At 36.8% G+C, this 19074-nt stretch overlaps 1 protein-coding gene across 1 annotated transcript in view; it reads left to right on the top strand.

The window, feature by feature from the left end:
- ROR2 (receptor tyrosine kinase like orphan receptor 2) overlaps positions 1-19074 on the top strand; it is a 146362-nt gene that overhangs the window by 105039 nt on the left and 22249 nt on the right. The window contains exons 3-4 of the mRNA XM_036403998.2: positions 7042-7329; positions 8396-8426. Coding sequence (XP_036259891.2) covers positions 7042-7329; positions 8396-8426 — 319 coding nt within the window. The remainder of the gene's footprint in view (positions 1-7041; positions 7330-8395; positions 8427-19074) is intronic.

Genomic DNA, 19074 nt, shown 5'->3' with positions numbered 1-19074 from the left:
CATGTTTCTGGATGGATTTTTCTACATTAAGAAAAAAAATTGAATGAAGGATGAGATGCAAATTGGATTAAATTAGGCTGTAAAGGTATAATTTCATCTGGAAATATTATGTGGCATATATAATAGTGTAGTTTCCTTAGCTACTCATGTGTATTTTGGGAGATCTGCCAACATCCCTTCCATTTTCTAATGTGACTCAAATAAACTGTAAATCACTCATCTTTGTATCAGGATTAAATAAAACAGAGGATGAAGAATTGAGGGGACTGTTTTTTTATTTAGGAAAATGTTCTGTGCAAGTAATCGTGAGTCTTAGGCTTCAGTCTATCCTCCTTAGTAGGATGATATTTCTCAGTTTATTTGGAATTCTGATTTACTTGTGGAAGGAGTCACTTAACTGGACTCCCACCACCTGCCAAGATGTTACAGTGCCATTGATGTCCCCTAAGCTCAATGTCGTCATACACACTTTTAGAAGGACATAATTTGCATTTCAGCAAATTTCACATGCATTTTCTTTTACTACAGTCTTCAGTTATTTTATAAGCCTAGGAAACTCTGTATCTCATGGATATTCTTTATAGATTACCAGTCAATTTCATGAACACTTTATGCTTAGTACCCTAAATTTTACTATAAAACAGTACATTTTGGAACAATGGTGTCTTCCTCTGCGTTCCATAAGCCAAAGTATGTATCTTAGGTGAAAAATTATGTCTTCATTGTGGGAAAATGTGACTTTGCTTATGGTGGAAATATCATTAGTTTAATTACTCAGAATATTGCCCCTAAACCCTTTTGTGTTGGATATAAGTTTATATTAGTCTAAAAATGCCAGAGCAGAAATTTGCCATAATAAAGAGTTGTGGTGAGAAAGATCATGCTCTTCTATTTATACCTAAGAAAAAAAGATTATTTGAAGACAAAAATGAAAAAAGCTGGCATGGCGTTAAAAAAGAAAAATAAAATAGCTTAGGGAAAAAAAATCCCACATTGCTTTTTACACAAAATCAGAGTATACGTATTTTCATAGGGGTTTTGAACACTATAAGTGTTTTATTCCATGAATATGAAAATGGTCTAAATTTATATAGTTATGCAGAAAAAAATGTATTTGTCCTTTTTTTTTTTTAACAGGTGATTTTAAATTCTGAGTATCTCAAACTGAGACTCTTGTAAACTGTGATGTGTTCAGTTGGCTTTATGGGCTTTTTTGACTATTGCATAAAGTCAATTAAATAAATATTTATATCTTATGGGGAAATAAGTATTCTAAAAAGTGATTAAACATATACACAATTATTAATACTTGGTCCGAAAATACTCTTGTATCTTCAGGCATCTAGCCATTTATGAATCAAATTTTCCTTTCTTTTTCTCAAAAACTGGGTATTCAGTGTTGGTGTTTCTTGTGGAGTGCAGAAAGAAAGGTGAATCCACCTGGATAGGAGCCAAACTGGATGATTATCTCAGAGCGTCATTGTCTCAGGAATACAAAAAAGATGTGAATCTCAGTGTAGTATCATCAATACTGACACTTAGTCTATGTGTAAATTGTCAAATCACTTAGACTCCCCTTGTTCTACTTTCTGCTTCTGGGAAATAAGTGTGATGGTATCATCCTATCTCAAGAGACTTCAATATTCATAAATGATCTGGAAGTTCCAAAATAAAAAGTGTTAAAAAATTGTTACTAATTACTATTCATGGTTGCCATATTGAACCTTATTTTAAAATTACAAATGCATAAATATTTTTAAAATCACATAGAAAAAAAAGAATAAAAGCAATAAAAAATGAACAGGAACTAAATCTTGAATTGAAAACAATTAAGCCAGAATTTACATAATCTAAAGTAACTAAGGAGTCTTAAAATTTTTTTTTTAAATGAACTTCAAAATTACAGCTAAGATCTTAAAATAACAAAAGCAGAACAATAATTTTATATTGTGTTTATGCCAAGAATAACACATATGGTTTGAGCCAATAACTTGGACATGTAAGTGCCAGAATAATGTAAATAAAACTAAGAAATATAATACACATGTGAGGTCTTAGTGATAGTTGCACCCTTTGGGTTTTTAGTTTAGTATCTATTCTTGTGCATATCTTGACAATGATTTGACACACTCTGGAAAAGCTTATTTTTATATTCTTGCCAAAACATGAATATTAGACTTGTCATCTTAATGTTGATTTGCTTTGGGATTCTGTTTGATATATTTATATCAAATTTATTCAATTTAAAAATATGAAGTACTGGCAACCTAACAAAGGTTTTCCAAATATGAAAGAGTTTTGCTGGAATTCATGTCAACCATTTCCCTAAGCTATGTTATTCATAGAGTACTAGAATATGATAGCAAAATATAATATATAGATTAAGTTGCATTATCCTCTCATAGCTTCTTGACAGAACAGTTTTTAATCTGTTCAAGCAAAATAAATACTAGTCTTGGTTGTAGACTGTGTTGGAAACCATAATGAAAGAGAAATTTAATTTACAGCATTTTTGCCTACAGCAAATGCAGAAATATCTACCAGATAGATTTTCCTTTTGACATAGTTGAACCATGCCAAAGATCACTGAAGGCAAAGGAAGCATTTTCCTTCATTTCAATGACCCTTGGAAGCAAGCTGGAGTATAAAAACCATTATATAACAATATTAATTTCACAACACAGGAAATTTCTGGACATTTTACTTGTATTTTTTAAAGAAATAATCTTTGTTATCCATCTCCCAAATAAAATATAAATCTTTATAATATGACATTTACAATAGGACATTCACAGATTTGGCAACATGTTACAGAAACAAAATATTTTATATAGAGTATTTATTCTCTGTTTCAAAATTATGTTAGTATTAAAACAGATTAAAAATTCTGTTCCAGTTTTAAAAAATTCTACTTGACTACTGCTTAGCACAAAATATAGGACACAAGTTAAACACAAGTTCTAGCATTTTCACATTTCATTTTCCCTCGTACCTGTCCAAATTAAGATTTACTAAGACAGAAGGAGAACTACGTTGGGAAAAAAATTGCTTTGCACATCGTTGAGGTCCTAATTTATCCTGGGAAAATTTGTTTTTTTTCCCCAAAGCATTCTGTCAAACTGGCATCTACACTGCGTTTGTGGTGTGACATACGTTACCAAAAAAGTAACTGCTGATTATCACCACAGAAATTAAAAAAAGAAAACATTCTTTAGAACATGGTTGGTTAAATTTTCCACTTTGTTTGAAAGAATTGCAATTATGGGTTATCTAAAGTGGACACCAAATAACAGAGCAGCTCAACAAATGGCTGCCCGCTCTGTCATAGAAATACTTCAGAACCAGTGAGGACATAAACATCGCTTCTCAAAGAGGAAATTAAACCAGCAAACAGAGAGTATGCAGTTCAGGGTGGACAGAGGCAGAGAAGAGGCCCTGAGCTGCCCCACTGCTCTTAGGCTGCTCTGGAGAACTTTGGAAAACACAAATGCTTCGAAGTTCATAAGGTTAAAATATTTATTACTTGGTTTGTAATAACAAGGTAATATAAAACACTGCAGAAAATACCTGTAAAATTGGCAAGAGTAATGATGAACTAAAGCTGAATTTTGACCTGCAGGAAATAGGTGCAGTGTCGCTGACTTCAGGCAAAGTCTATCTAATTGCTCTGGGTCTGAATTAACCCATAAATCTTTTGCATTGCTTTCCATGGTAATAGTTTTGCTCTTGTTAGTATTAGGATCAGATTCACAGATTCATATGAAATATTTTGGGTGGCTTAAAGATATGGATCTAATTACTTCCTGCAGTAGTTCTGTTTTAATTAGTAAAACAGGAAGTTCTAACATGGATTTAATCCTGAGTTAATAAGTCCTAATGAGTAAATTTACTATCTGTTTTCATCCAAATGTATTTGAATTTAATATCCATGACTATCCCAAAAAGAGGACTCCACCCAGCTCATTTTAAATCAGAAAAAGTGAAATAATGACAAGGGTTTGAGCAAGGTATAAGCTGATCAGTGTCACAAGATCAATGTAGCCTTCTCATGTACTTGCATGTGAAGAGCAAAAAATATGTCAGAGAGCCGGACAAGCCACAATCCCCGTCTGTCATCTTACAGGACATGAATTGGCCTCACCTTTTAGACAGATCTCTGCTTCTTTCATTTCTTTGTTATCAGAAGCATCTCGGAGCCAGATGAACGTACCTCTGTGCTGGCTCCATGCTCGAAGGGGCCCAGCTTCTTTGCAAAAAAGGTCTTTAAACTGTTTTGCCTCCCTTGTGTGAGCACATTCGGCCTGTCCGAATGTTGAACCAGATTGTTGAACCAGAGGCTCACAGAACTACAGAACATTCTAGCCTGGGGGGCACCTCAAAAGATCATCCAATCCAACAATTCTGGGGAAAGAAGGCTTAGACAAGACAATCTAGTACTCTGTCCAATCATATCTTGAAAACCTCCAGCGATGGGGACCCTACCCCATCTCTACTTCATTTTACGGGGAATGATTGTTCTCACTGCAAAAAATGTCTCTATTCTATTGAAATGAAACATTTCCTGGCTACTTTCACTTGCTGCCCTCTGTCTTCTCCATATAGCTCCTTGTGATGATTGTCTCTGTTCTTTTTGTAGGTGCCTTTTAGGTACTGAAAAACTGTGGTGATGCTCCCCTAGCTGTTCTCTTCTCCAGGGAGAAGAGACATAACTACTTGTAATCTTTCCTCATAGGACATGTTGTCTAGCCTTTGATGATAGTGATAGCCCTCTTTTGAACCCTCTCCTGTCTTTCTGTGTTATTTTTGAATTCTGGGGATCTGAACTGGACATAATACTGCAAGTGTGGCCCAATAGGCACAGAGTAGGTTGGGATTGTGGTATCTCTGTCTCTGCTAGGTAACACCCCTATGGATGCTGCCCAGTATCTCAATGGTGCTCATGAGAATAAACTACATACAGACTATGAAAAAATGGTGAAATAACAAACTATGAGTGAAGTAGCCATAGAAAATCCTTTTCTAACATGTGGTAGGACTGATCATGCTTTCTTTCATGTTGCTAGAAATGCTTATGTATGTAAAATGTTGGCTTAAAGAGAAGTTTTAATCAATGGCTTCAGTTGACTATATCAGGAAGTAACTTTACTGGTTTTGTTTTCCCTGCCAGAATGTCAACATAGTATTTCTATTTTTTCAGCTATGAAATGTAGCTAAAACCATAATAAATTACATTGTTGTGGTGTGACATTGCTGAAAGCATTAATGTAATTTTCTCCCTTTTATATAAGTTATTTGAAAACAAATATTGTTTGTATTCTGTCAAATGTTTTGAAGTCTGCTAAACATTTTAAATTAAAAACAGGGACAACTAATATAAAATTAAATATATTATTTCATGACAAAAAAGAATAAAACAATTTTCCTGTAAATTTTCAATATTGTGTGGAGACTATATACTTGGATTTATTTAATTTTCAGTTTAGACTTATTCTAATAGTTTTCTATTTAATGAAAAACTAAATTTGCACTTGCCTACATTGTATGTTCATATTATTAATTATAACAGGACTTCTTTTGAAAGGCCAGTGGTACAGAACAATGTAACACACAGGAAAACCCTGTTTTCCAGCAATATCTGGCTTGTACATTTATTATATTCTGATATTTCTACTGCTCCCTTCTCCAATGTTACACTTAGCTATTATAGAGGAGCTGATTTTCACGGCCCTGTCAAATATAAATCAAAGCAGAACATCAATTTTCTTAAGGTATTTCAGCAATTGAACTGTCAGTGTAGACCATTTCTTTACTAGTGTTGGATTTATGTACAATAATATGCTATTACTTAATTAAAAAGACAAAAATAATCTGAGTGATGGGAAAGGTCTACATGTGAGCATCCATCAAAATTATTTGATATTTGTATCCAGCTGCCATAAAAATATAATGTAATTTGAATTCCTGATGCTTTATGTCTAGAAGGTCTAAATTCACTGGAACAAACACATGAGCATGACAGCTAGATACTTTTCTTACCTGTTCTCTAAGGTAATATAACAGCATTATTGCTTCAGTGGAATTACATATCGCCAAGCTTTCAGTATGTGATGTGTATCAGTTGCAGGACTCCTAACATCAAATTAAATTTATAAATAATAACCTACAAAAGATTTGATTGTCAGGTTTTGACAGTGTTCTTCATCAATTCATTCTTTTTTGTCATCCCTAGAGATCACAAATACAGCCTTGACAAGCCCTTTGCTTTTAACAAACCACTAATTAGGACTTGTAGTTTTCACTTACAAAATAACTACAAAAGGTTATTACACACTATCCATACAGATGTTTCCTTGGCCATATATTTTGACTTGATGTAAAAATGGCAGTCTATAATCAGCTTATGTGTCCCCTCTCTATCACAGTTTACTTCTGCAATTGAGACATTATTTCTTTAAATTGAATGTAAGACATATAATCTTGAAAATTTATTATAGTATAAGCCTGTCCAAATCAACCTAATTTTTAAGTTAAAAAATTAACTTAAGTCAAATTAATATCTAAAAGTAATTTTTCCAATTGTAGTTCTTTTTGAGACAAATCTGTGATCATGTAAGAAGATTATGTGGTAAAATCACCACGATATTCCAATATGGTAACAACTGGGATTATTCTTTTATGGGGCAAGGGTTTTTTTTGCTGTTGGAACAGAACAGCACTATATGTATGTTAGGATGTTAGTATTTTAGCATGTCAGATGTAGAAAAAGTCACTGCTGCTTCAAATAGACATTAGGAGTGTAATAGTATCAATTAATGATTGACCTTTGAATCTGCATGCCTACCTGCACACAAGCATGAAGTCAGCAAGGAAACATAAATTGGAGTGTGATGCTGTGGTATTCTTAGGACAGTGAATTGCATTTTTTTTAATCTTGAAAGAAAACTGAAATTGTTTCCAGGGCTTTCTCTTAGAAAAGAACCTTTGAGCAGGCTTTTACCTCAACCCAAGTAAAGTTTGATCTTTTATCACCTTTTATCTTAGGTTATTTCCTGACCTTCTTGGAACCAGTAAACAATATCACTGTAGTCCAGGGGCAAACAGCAATCCTCCACTGCAAGGTAGCAGGAAATCCATCCCCGAATGTCAGATGGCTAAAAAATGATGCTCCCGTGGTTCAGGAGCCAAGACGGATCATCATCAGAAAAACAGATTATGGTTCACGTCTAAGAATCCAGGATCTAGATACCACAGACACAGGATACTACCAGTGCGTGGCTTCAAATGGGATGAAGACAATAACTGCAACAGGAGTTTTGTTTGTCAGGCTTGGTGAGTTCCCGGCTTTTATGACTGCTCAGACTGCTTTATAGACTAGGTATTAGTTTTAACCATAGCATAATGAGAAATGAATTTAACCTTTTAGGAAAAATTCTCAACACAAAAGAAAATAAAGTCAGTGCCTGGGGCCTCTCTCCCAGCACAGAACTTCTCAGTTGAACTTGATACCTCTTTAGTGGTAATAAAAGAAAGTAAATACAGATGTAGAGGTCTGTAAATACACAGAAGAAAAAAAATTAAAGAAGTGCTGGTAAAAAGTACAAAAAGGTAACATTTCCTTGCCTGGAGTTTTCACTCTACTGCTGAACTCAGTCTGTGAAAAAAACAAAAACTGATGAGAAGAATGACAAGGGGTTTTCTGTGTGATGTTCATAGTTCTGGGCCTATCCTTGTGAATATCAGTTCTGTACTGCTATGTGGAGCGTGGCCTCAAATTCTGTCTTTTGACATGTAAAGGTATACCACACCTTTGAACAAGTGCTTATATGACATTTTGGAGACTTAATAGTCCAATCTGGAAGCTAGTCTTTTATTTAGCTTGCCTGTGGAGCAATGGGAGAAAAAATTCTAGATGCATTTTTCTAATTTTTTTCTTATTTTGTAATGTAAATAATGGATTCCACAGTTCAGTTTGTAGATATTGAGTATTGAAGTGCTGAGTATTGACCCTTGCTCCTGCTGTTGCAAAAGCTGATCATCCCCTTGCCACATCCTAAATTCTGATAGTAAGGCACAGTTGGGGCTTATTAAAAGGTAAATGATGTGTTAAAATAACACCTTGTCTAACTACCTGTGTCTTTATGGTGGAAAATATTTTATGAAAAAAACTAAGTCCATTCAGCTTGCTGCTGGAACAGACAGTAGATTAATGTGATTTTTATTTGTGGCTTTGAAAATAACAATATATAATTATGTTCAGGAATGCAGAGGGTTTTGTTTGGATCTTGAGATAAACCTTCCTTAAAGACAATTTCCTTTAGATTGCTATTGACTTTTTTTTATTATGTTGTCCTTGAGCTAAACTTGTCAGCAATACTTGTTTGTTTTATGTTTGCAGGTCCAACAAACAGCCCAAATCACAATCTTCAGTAAGTACTCTTTGGAAAATTACTTAACGTGCTCTGACTACTTTTGTTCTGTCAGAATTTAGTTCATAAACTCAGTAAACACTGCCTGCAACCACAGTGTTCTTGCTAAAAGTATCTAATTTGACCAAAAACTCTCAGAATGGATGCAACTTTTTTAGACAGAGGCTACAATGGGTTTTGATTTAATTGACTATTCTTGAGCAACTTCTGCTTGCTTATTTCATGTTTTGAACAAACAAATTACCACAAAGTCATGTTGGAATAGTAATTGTTTACAAGGCAAGTATGGGCTAGAAGAGTGGTTAAAAAATGAATGGTAAAATGCTTAGCTTGCTGTGGTTTCAAATTTACCCATGTTACATGATTATAACTGGAAGAGCCAGGTAAAGCAATACTAAAATCCTGTAGTTAAGTAGCTGTTTGTTAGTGTGATTTTTGACTTGAGTGGTGGTTTGGTGATTTCTGCAAGATGCTTGGGTTTACCTGCTGATTCAGTTGTAAGGATGAAAAGAGAATCACAGAATGGTCGGGATTGGAAGGAACCTTAAAGTCACCCAGTTCCAGCCCTTCTGCCATGAGCAGGGACACCTTCCACTTTATCAGGTTGTTCCAAGTCCCATTCAGCCTGGCCTTGAACACTTCCAGGATTGAAGTATCCACAGCTTCTCAGAGCAACCTGTTCCAGCTCTTCACCACCCTCTGAGTAAAGAATTGTTTTTTACATGTAATCTAAACCTGCCCTTTTCCAGTTTAAAGCCATTGCCCCTAGTCCTGCACTATCTCCCAGTATAAAAATCCCCCTGCTTCCTTTATATGAGAACCTTTTAACGGTGCAGTGAGATCACTCCAAAGCCTTCTCTTTCTCCAGGCTTAATAACCCCAGTTCTCTCAGCCTGTCTTCACAGAGAGGTGCTCCAGCCCTCTGATCATCTTCCTGGCATCCTCTGGACCCACTCTAAGAGGTCCACATCTTTTTTGTGCTGAGGACAACAGAGCTGGACCTAGGATTCCAGATGGGCTCTCATGAGGGCCGCACAGAGTGCTAGAACCCCCTCCCTCACCCTGCTGGACACGCTGCTTTGCATGCAGCCCTGGGTACAAGTGTCCGTCTGGGCTGAGAGCTCACATTCTTGGGTTACTTCCAGCTTTTCATCCACAAGAAACCCCTTCAAAGGGTTGCTCTCAGTGACTTGATCTCCCAGTCTGTGTTCATGTCTGGGATTTCCCCAACCCTGGTGCAGCATTTGGCACTTGATCTTGTGGAACTTTTTGAGGTAGGTGCAATTTGCCCTTATTAAAGGATGTCTTGGGAACCCTAACTTATTTCCACTTGAGAAAGTCATTAAGTAATATTTTTTTTCACTGTATCAGTCAAAATATTTTATTTATGTTATTATATAACATAATATGTTATATACCAGCAGTGCTGGCTGCCTTGGGTCAGCTTGTTGTCTTTTATATGCTGTGGGATAATTTCTAGGAGGATCTGCTTCATGATTTTTCCAGGCAGACAGGTGAGGCTCACTGGTCTGTGGTTGCTCACATCTTCCTTTCTCCTCTTTTTAAAAATGGAAGTGATGTTTCCTTTTTTTCAGTCACCAGGGAGTTCGCCTGACTGCCTTGACTTTTCAAATATGATGAGATTGTTTTGGCTACAACATCAGCCAGTTCCCTCAGGATTCTGGAACATAGTTCATCTGGTCCTGTAGACTTGGGACTACTCAGCTTCATCAAGTGATCCCAAACCTGCTCTTCACTTAATGGGAGAGACTTCACTCCCCCATACCCACATGGAAGATCATGGACTTTAATGGAAATGGTGACTGCCAGTGAAATCATTGAATAACTCATCTTTCTCCCTATCAGTCACCACCAGTTTTTCCTTCTTGCCTTTCCTTTCTGGCCTATGTCATACCAATAAGCCTGGGAAACAAGTTTTGCATTGATTCACTTATGTTATAGAAAAAGTAATTAATTTTATTTCTTTTTGCTTCCCTAGTATTTTCCAAATGCTTTTCCTGTACTGAGAATGAACTTGTTAATATTTCACAAATACCAACATAAATAGAATATTTTGACTGATACAGTGAAAAAAATAATTACTTCATGATTTCCTCAAGTAGAAGTAAATTATGGCTCCCAAGACATCCTTTATCCTGGGTTTTCCAAGGTTTCCTTATCCTATTTTCCTAGGTTTTTAATGCTTTGCTATGCAGTCTTTGCTAGTTTTGAACACTAAGTTAAAATAAAGAAATAACTAGGAAAAAAAAATTAAAAATCCTTTCATTTGGCTTTTGACACTTCACAATGGGTCTTGTACCATTGGTATTGCAAGCAGTAGTGTGCCATCATTGTTCTGGACCTGCCATTAAAAGACGAACTGAAGAGTATGCTGCTGGTAGATTATTTTCTTTTTAATATCCACTAGATTGGACAGAAACCTGATACTTCAGAAAAATGAGGTCAGGTCAAAGGTCTAATAAGTCATGAGGGTCTTATCATATGAGGCCCAGGAGCTTTCAGGGATTAGGGATCTTTGCCTCATTGCATGCTTACTTCTGTTTCAATTTTTTAAAAAATCAGTCCTTCAAATAAAATGCCATGTTTTGGTGGTAGAATTATTTTGTTTTCAGAAACTGAGCCTGATTTTTAAAAAATCGAATATTTTGCACAAAATCACGCGAGTCAGTTTGTAAGCCAGAAAAGAGGAAGGGTGGAAAAAGGCAAAGGAGTACCTAACTGCTTGGAAGGAGGTCTCATGGAACAAAGGACTCTTTCCATTCACTGTCTGCACAGTGCAGCCTCACACTGGGCCACACGAGAGCCATTGCTGCTGGTATTAGTGCTTCAAAAAAGACATGCTTCAGTGGAAACTTGAAACATAAAACCATTGTAACTTGGTTTAAGATTATACCTATTGAATATTAAGGGATAAGAAACATTATCTATGTAGATACCATCTAGCAAGGTATTTTTATGCAGTTCATGCTGTGGATTCCTAGAATTAATTGGCAATTAAAGATTGCCAGAGAGAAAATGTGTGTAATGCCGTCAGACTTGCCAGTGCAAAAAAGCATCTTGACCTTCAGGTAATGAAGTTGAGGTGTTTTCATAAAAATCTAAATGTAAAATCTTTCCATCAAATACATAGTCTTAAATTTCTGTGGATTATTTGGAGACATCTTTATTTTCTGTCAAGATCCACATGTCTAAAAATCTCCAAGGATTTTTCTGGAGAAATTGAGAATTACAATCTATCTTGTTTATCAAAAGTATTAAAATTACCAAAAATAGTAACAGATAATCCAGATTAATTTACAAAGAAAATAAATTCGAAACATGGTCAAAAAAATAGTTTCTGATTAGCCTTTGCTGTCCAGAGGACTGTGCTACTAAAGGGTTGTTTTACTAGAGTACAACCCTTTAGCAATCCTTTCTCTCACTGCATTATGCTTTTACTTTTTGCATCATTAGTATTTTTAGTTTTGCCTCTCAAAAGAAAGACATCCCATCTGTTCAGAAAGATACAGGTGTGTGGATATAAAATAAATGTTTAACAAATACCAGAGAATGGTTTTTTTACCATTATTTAAAACAAAGCAATGGGCATTAATATCTTGGAGTCTAAGAGCAGAAGGGCAGAAACAGTTGTCTTTCCTTCTAGAAGTGTTGTTCTTTGAAGATAACATTATTCTAAAAGACTGCATGTTCTCTAGTCTAATATATTTTTGTTTTGAATTGAATGATTAGATTAAATTTTACCCATTGGGCAAATTCTGGTTTTGAAGCAGTTAAACTATAGTAGTGCCATCTTGAAGGGAGCTTGGGATGGAAGATATCTAATATTCAAATATTCCTTTTGTTGGCTCTTACGGGCTTCTGGAAAATTTGATGAAGCCTCTGTGAAGTGAGGAAGGCACACAGAATGCAGGCAGAAAGAAATTCCCCTAAGCTCAGCCAAGTGTATGGGGAAACAGCTCTGTTGTCACTGCTGCAATTTTCCCTGTGTGACCTTTCTGAAATCTGCTTAGGATGCCAGGAGCTGAGCCCTTGTGCAGAAGAACTGGGTTTTTAAAAGACTTTGAGAAGTCCCTGTTTTATTGAACTATGACTAAGATCTGTTATGGGCTTGCAACTTTTGGTGCCTGTATATTGAATGCTTAGGAAAAGTAGGTGAGAAGAAACACTGCCACCAAATAGAAGCAATCATTACTTTGTGGAGGAATTTTTGACATATTAATTATTCAGAATAAATTTGCCTGTTCTTGTGTCTGATTTTCAAGTGGTTTGGGACAGCAGTAATTTTTTTTAAGATTCGGGCCAATGAAGAAAATTGATGATGCAACTGTATTAGGAAAAAACCAGTTCTTTCAAAGAGTGGAAAACAGAATGTATAAAACCAGTAAGGTGGCTCTGTTAAAACTCCAGTGAGGAGGTTGGGTTTGTGAGCAATTTATTCTCCATGGTCTACATATCCCAAAGCACACCTTTTCTGTGACCTCAAAAGGAAATTTCTGCATGATGTGAGGGGCACTCGTATATCTTTATGATGGAAGCAAACTTATTTTTATCATGTGATGAATCTTCATGAATCCCAAAGCTCTTTGACAAGCCAAAGATATCTAACATCATACTAAGAAAATACGCTTCCCTTACAGTCAAATAGCAGCACCAGTTATATCTTCTTCCTTTCCTTAGGTGGTGTGGCAAATTTCTTTGGTCTCAACATAGTTTAGCCACAGATAACATTGTTAATCTTGGAAATTATACAAGATTATCTTAAAATTCGCATAAACAGATGTTTTTTTAAAACAATACAAGGTTGTTTCAAATCAGAAGTTACAGTGTTTATTCAGGCCCATAAGGACCAGGTGTTTGATGATGTGCTTCCTCCAGAATGACATGCACGCCTTTTGTTTCATCAAGATATTCATGTGGCTGAGACAACCATATTTGAGCTATGTATGTTTTTTTAAGATGCTTGTGGTAATATGTTGAAGTTACAGAATAAGCTCATACTTGTGTTTTCATTTCCTGTTTTAATCAAGGAAAAAAAAGAATTTTGTGATTAAAACACAGGACTGTAATTTCAGAGGTCTGGATTTAATTTCTGACTGTACTCCTGTCTCTGTGTGTGATTGCAGCAAGTTGTTTAACCTCTGTCTTTCCATGTTTTGTACATCAAATGGAGATGGCGGATCTTGGGAATTTTTTGCCTTCTTCTGCTATGGGATCAGATTATTTCAAAATGTTTTGGGTACGTTCTTCTCCCCATAAAGTTTGGAATGTTATCCTGTTTTATGAGTGAGGAACTGAGGCACAGATTTTCTTGGGCTGGTCTACATTAAACAGCATGTGTTTGTCTTGGCAGATTTCCTGACTCCCTGACAATCCAATTTGGGGATCTGGCTGAAACATGCTGCAATTCCCTCCTAGCCCCTGTGTGTCAGTTTCCTTTTTTTCTTTCAAGGCTGAGGGGGAGGCTGTATTTCACCCTCCTGTGTGTTTGGGGCTCCTTTCAGGGGATTTTGATCCACAATCTCAGATCAACTTTTGACTTCATCATTTTAAATGTCCTTTGACAGTCCTTCAGGCCAAGACAGGAAATTTGGAGGAAGGACAGAACTAAAACCAAGGTTGCACTAAATTTTTTCTCTTTTATCTATTTTAGAGTGCAATTTTTCCATTTTTCCTCTAATTATGTTGGATACAGCCTAGAAAGGCTCAGATGTTTATGACATCACAAATTAACATGTAACTAAAATTTATACTCTATTCTGCCCGGAGATGTAGGGTGTGCTCAGAGGAAGCTGACAGTCTATCTTGTAATAAAACCGATTTTTTAATCTAATGTTACTCATGCATTTCAAAAATTACTTCCCCCCCACCCCACTCTTTTTAAACCCCAGAACTTGTGTAATTCAAGGCAGAGTTAAAGAGCAGTGGAAATACTGTTTTGGGTTGTTTTGCACCGCACCAAATCACAGCTTCTTCCCACATGACATTGCTACTTCAGCTTGAATCTTCCACTTAAATGCTTTCTAATCACAAGTAAATAAATGATGAACAATCTAATGCATTTTATATTATTTAGTGGATAGAAGTAGAAATTCAGTGTGCTTACAAAGTTGATGAATTTTAAAAGCCAGATGTGTATTTAAACTAATATAAATACCATCTTGTAGTAGACACAAGTGTCTGTGTTTCTGCCACTTTTTGTCTGGGGAAACTATTACAAGTGGTAGGTTTTCTTCCTTTCTGTGAGAGGGAGAGAAGAACTGAAAAAAGATGTTTACAGGGAATATATAAGCAGAACAAATGATGATAGTTTGCTTCAATCTGTTATGCTCACTAACCCATGTTGCTCAGAACTCCCCAAAGACAAAGGAAGCCAAGCATATGCACAGGTGATTAAAAAGAAATCTTCATGAAAGTTTTACCCTCTTTTTTGCTATTGTATAAATCAAATGCCCTTGTGTGAATTAAACTGTAATGCAGATGCACTGCTTTACTGAGAGAGACTGGTGTCAAAGACAAAATAGCAACCCTACAGGACTTGATCTGTATTTGGGGAAGGTTTCTAAATACCTTAGGAAGTAGTATTTAGTTATATTTCTTACAGTTAAGCTAACTTAGGGTTAAATGTCAGAAATGCTTGCCCACTTGTTATTAGCAGTACTGTCAAGATACTTTTAAATACTTTTAAATGGGTTGGCTCAGGCATTGTACGGAATGTAATTCATTATATGTGGGCTACAAGCATGCACTACACCAAACAACATAAACACTTCCTTTCCTGAGGGTTCTTTTTCAAAAATTTAGGCCTTTAGCTTTATATAAATATTTAAGGGAGCTGATGTTTTCTGTGGGTGAGAATTCTGTTTATTTGGAGAACCTGCTTCCTACTCTGCAGAATAGTGGCTAGGTTTTTGGTAGCCAAAAAAGCCCAGGCCGTCATATCAGGCGAGCTGTAAGGTGTGACTCATAAGCTGTGCAATACATGGCAAAGAGCCAGTTTACAGCTCTTTGTAAATGTGTGACCCCAACACGCCCTCTTCCAGCAAATTCCAGATCAGCAGCAGGTGCTTAGGTTTTATCAGCTCAGAAAAACAGTTTATATTAAACTACCAAAGAAGTTGCAAGCAAAGTTAAACACTTGTTATTCCCTTTAAGGATATATGTAAATTGATATTCAAAGTAGTAATGGCCCTTGGGGTTTTGGCAAGTAGCTACTGCAGCTGTTGGACATCCCTGATATAACCAGCAATCTTTAGTGTGTTTAGATTTTACTTCTTTCCCTCTATCCCTCTCCTACTCTCATTTGTTCAGTAGCTTAAATGGCTTTCAAAGTATTTATTGTATGTCTTACAAAAGGACAGTTATATGTCCCTGAGACTTCCTGTAGGCATTTGATGCCACATTGAGTTTAATTAGAGTTCCTTAGGATGCTGAATAGCCTTTAAGTGCATATAAGGAAAGGGTGAATGTTCTAGTTAGGCACAAAGATAAAGGAACACTATTCTAATGAAAAGTAGGTAATTTAACAAAATGAGATAATGCTGGAACACCACACCATAAATCATCCTTTCAATTTTTATGGCTTTATGGTTAGATTTTTCCCTACTTTTGTATTATTATGTTCTCTATTTCAGTTTGAAAGAGCCAAAAAACCTAGATGCAGCTAATCTAGTGTACTTGAGAAAAAGTCAAACAGATGGTACGAACCAATAATATTTGAACAATTCTACTCAAAACTAAATAGCATTAACAGTGATGGAGGGAATTGTTTTTGGAGAAGGCGAAAGAAAATTCATTAAGAAAAATCTGTTCTTTTAAATTGGTTTTGTTTTGTTAAGTCTAAAGTCGGAAGTATTTGAGGTATTACTACTCTAAAAGTAGGGCTGCAAGAAGCATGTGTCATCATCAGTTTCTCATACTCCTCAGAAAGCTTAATCTTAACTAGTAGAGGAGTAAACACACAGAATAGAAAATAATATAATAAAATACAATACAATAAAGTATAATACAGAGAAATACAGCACAATAAAATACAGTAACTCCAGTTGGCTGGTACCTACAATGATCATTTGTTCCAGCTTCCTGATCACCCTATTGACAAAAGTTAAAGCCCATTATTAAGACCATTGTTCAAATGCCTCCTTTTAAGGCACTAACAGGCACAGGGCATTGACCACCTCTTTAGAGAGCCTGTTTAAGTTTGACCACCCTCTTGGTAAGGTAATGTTTCCTGTTGTCCATTCAGAACCTCCCCTGATGCAGCTCCCTCCTCCCCTTCTCGGGAAGCCATAGGGAGCAGTGAGGTCACCCACCAGCCTCCTTCTCTCCAAAAGCAGCCAAATCCAAAATCCTTAGCCACTCTTCAGGTTCATACCTTCCAGCCCTGCCATCATCTCTGTTGTACTCCTCCAGACCATCCCAGGACTTTCTTCCCACCCTTCTCAGAGCATGGGGCCCAGCACTGCACACAGGACTCAGGGTGAGGTGCACCAGGGCTGAATCCAGCGGGATGATCCCAATCCCAGCTGGTGATGCTGTGTCTGCTGCACCCCGGGATGGGGTTTGCCCTCCTGGCTGCCCAGGCACACACTGCTGGCTCACCCTGAGTCACCAGCACCCCCAGATCCCTTTTGCAGGCCTGGGGGTCCTGCTGCATCCCTTTTTCTATGGCTTTCCCAGCCATAGAGTCATTTAAGTAGGAAAAGACCCTTAAGTTCATTGAGTCCAACCATAAAATGCTACATTACATAAAGGCATACTCTCAGCTCAAATATCTGTTAAATTATGCAGGAATTTGTAACATGGCACCTCTACAAGCATGCCTTGGTAGCTAAGGCATGCTTGTAGATGTGCCTTGTTACAGAGCTGAAGCTGTAGTCACTTTTCAGGTTGGAGGTGCTGTAGATTTCTACTCATTTGTAGATAGCTGCAAAGTAGCATTTTTACACTGCACTTGGTAATTATAGACAACCTCAGTGTGTAATGAAGTTTAGCTGCATATTTTTTACAGGGTTGGGGAATAGAGAGAAAAGTGATAACATAACACAACCTCAGTAGTTTTAGGATTCAGATACTCCATCAAGAATGTGCTGTGAGTGATCATTGTAGCTTTATATACTCTGTGGCTCAGACTGACAGGTGTATCAGTATATAAAGGATCTCACTTTTTAAGCATTAAGAACTAAATGCTGAAACAGGAAACTTGAGGAAGCATTTGTTCTCCTAATTGAGTATGCCACATGTTTTTTGGGAACAGTTTATTAAAGTTAAACCCAATTACATTAATTTACAGAGCTGTGGTTTTGGCACAATTGCTACTCACAGAGTATCAAGCTAATGATGTTTGCATAGCATCATGGGTGTGGCATCTGAAAATAAATTAATTCTGACTTCAGAATATGAGGTATTTTGCCTGTGGAACAATGCAGCCAGCATCCACTATTATAATGCAGAAAGATTTAAATGCAGAAATATTTTAATGGAAAAATGTGACAGTCAGGATTAATTGTTTGTACACAGAAAAAAAAAAGAAAAAGAGGAAAGGGGTCTTTAAAATACAGTCTTACAGTCTGATAAACATTCAGTAAGTAATTTCAAGTCCAAAGGAAGAAATGTAAGGGGGAAGTTACCTTTGGCATTATGTCAAGGCTGGACAAGCACTCCAGCATCCCAGCAATTTTGGGTGATTCAGGGCACTCTTACCCCAGCTCCAGAAAAGGCAAGCTACAGACCCGAAGTTTGTTCATTTTCACCTTCTTCTAGTGGCTGAAGCAGACGTGTGTCTGTTTATTTTTCATTTTTGAGAACTCTACAGGCCTTGCTTGAAACTGTTATAGAATTTCCTGTGGAGAAAAAGCTAATTTTCCTAATTTGGAAAAAACCAACAAACCTATTATGTGAAATTATGACGACACACAAAAATTATTTGATGAGTTCTGGATTCCTTAGCCATGCTAGCCAGACCTCGGCTGCTGGAACAGATGACAAGTGGATAACACTAATAATAGACTGCCGTCTCCAGTACAGACCAGCCCAGAGGTGGAGACACATCCTTAGTCATCCATTGACAGACAGAAATGGCGAGACGCAAAAATCGTTAGGTTTTGCTCTCGATTCGAGGGAGACGTGCTCCCCTGGTGGTAGCCATGGTATGCATCCCTGCCCTGACTCTTCATCCCGCTTCCACAGTCCCTGTCCTCCAGGGCCCGAGGCAAACTCCCCACGGCAGCGCCTCAGTTAACCTTAGGGGATACCCGTGGGTGCCAAGCAGTTTTCCTGTGTCACACACAAAGGGTGCAAAGCCTGCTCTAGGCACAGTGTTTGGAGAATAGCAGATGCACTCGTAGACTGGGCTTAGGGGTGCATTTAGGTGGAAATTACACAAAGGCTGGACAAATTCAGGCAGTGTTTCATGGGAAGAGACAAAGTCTGTTCCATGTCTTGTGTCTGCTCAGTAGCAAGACAACGTGACAGCATCACAACCAAGTGGCTGCTCCTTCTACTAGTAGTGGTTGTGTTTGGGGCTTTAATTTATTTTTTTTCTAAAGAGAAATAAAATATAAAAAAAAAATCCATGTCCTTATTTTGTAAAACATCTAACAATTTCCCTAAAAGTTACCAAAATTAAAAA

Source organism: Molothrus ater, chromosome Z, assembly GCF_012460135.2.
Source record: "Molothrus ater isolate BHLD 08-10-18 breed brown headed cowbird chromosome Z, BPBGC_Mater_1.1, whole genome shotgun sequence".
Taxonomy (NCBI): domain Eukaryota; kingdom Metazoa; phylum Chordata; class Aves; order Passeriformes; family Icteridae; genus Molothrus; species Molothrus ater.
Note: the sequence above shows the minus strand (reverse complement) of the source record. Positions and strands in the feature narration are given on the sequence as shown.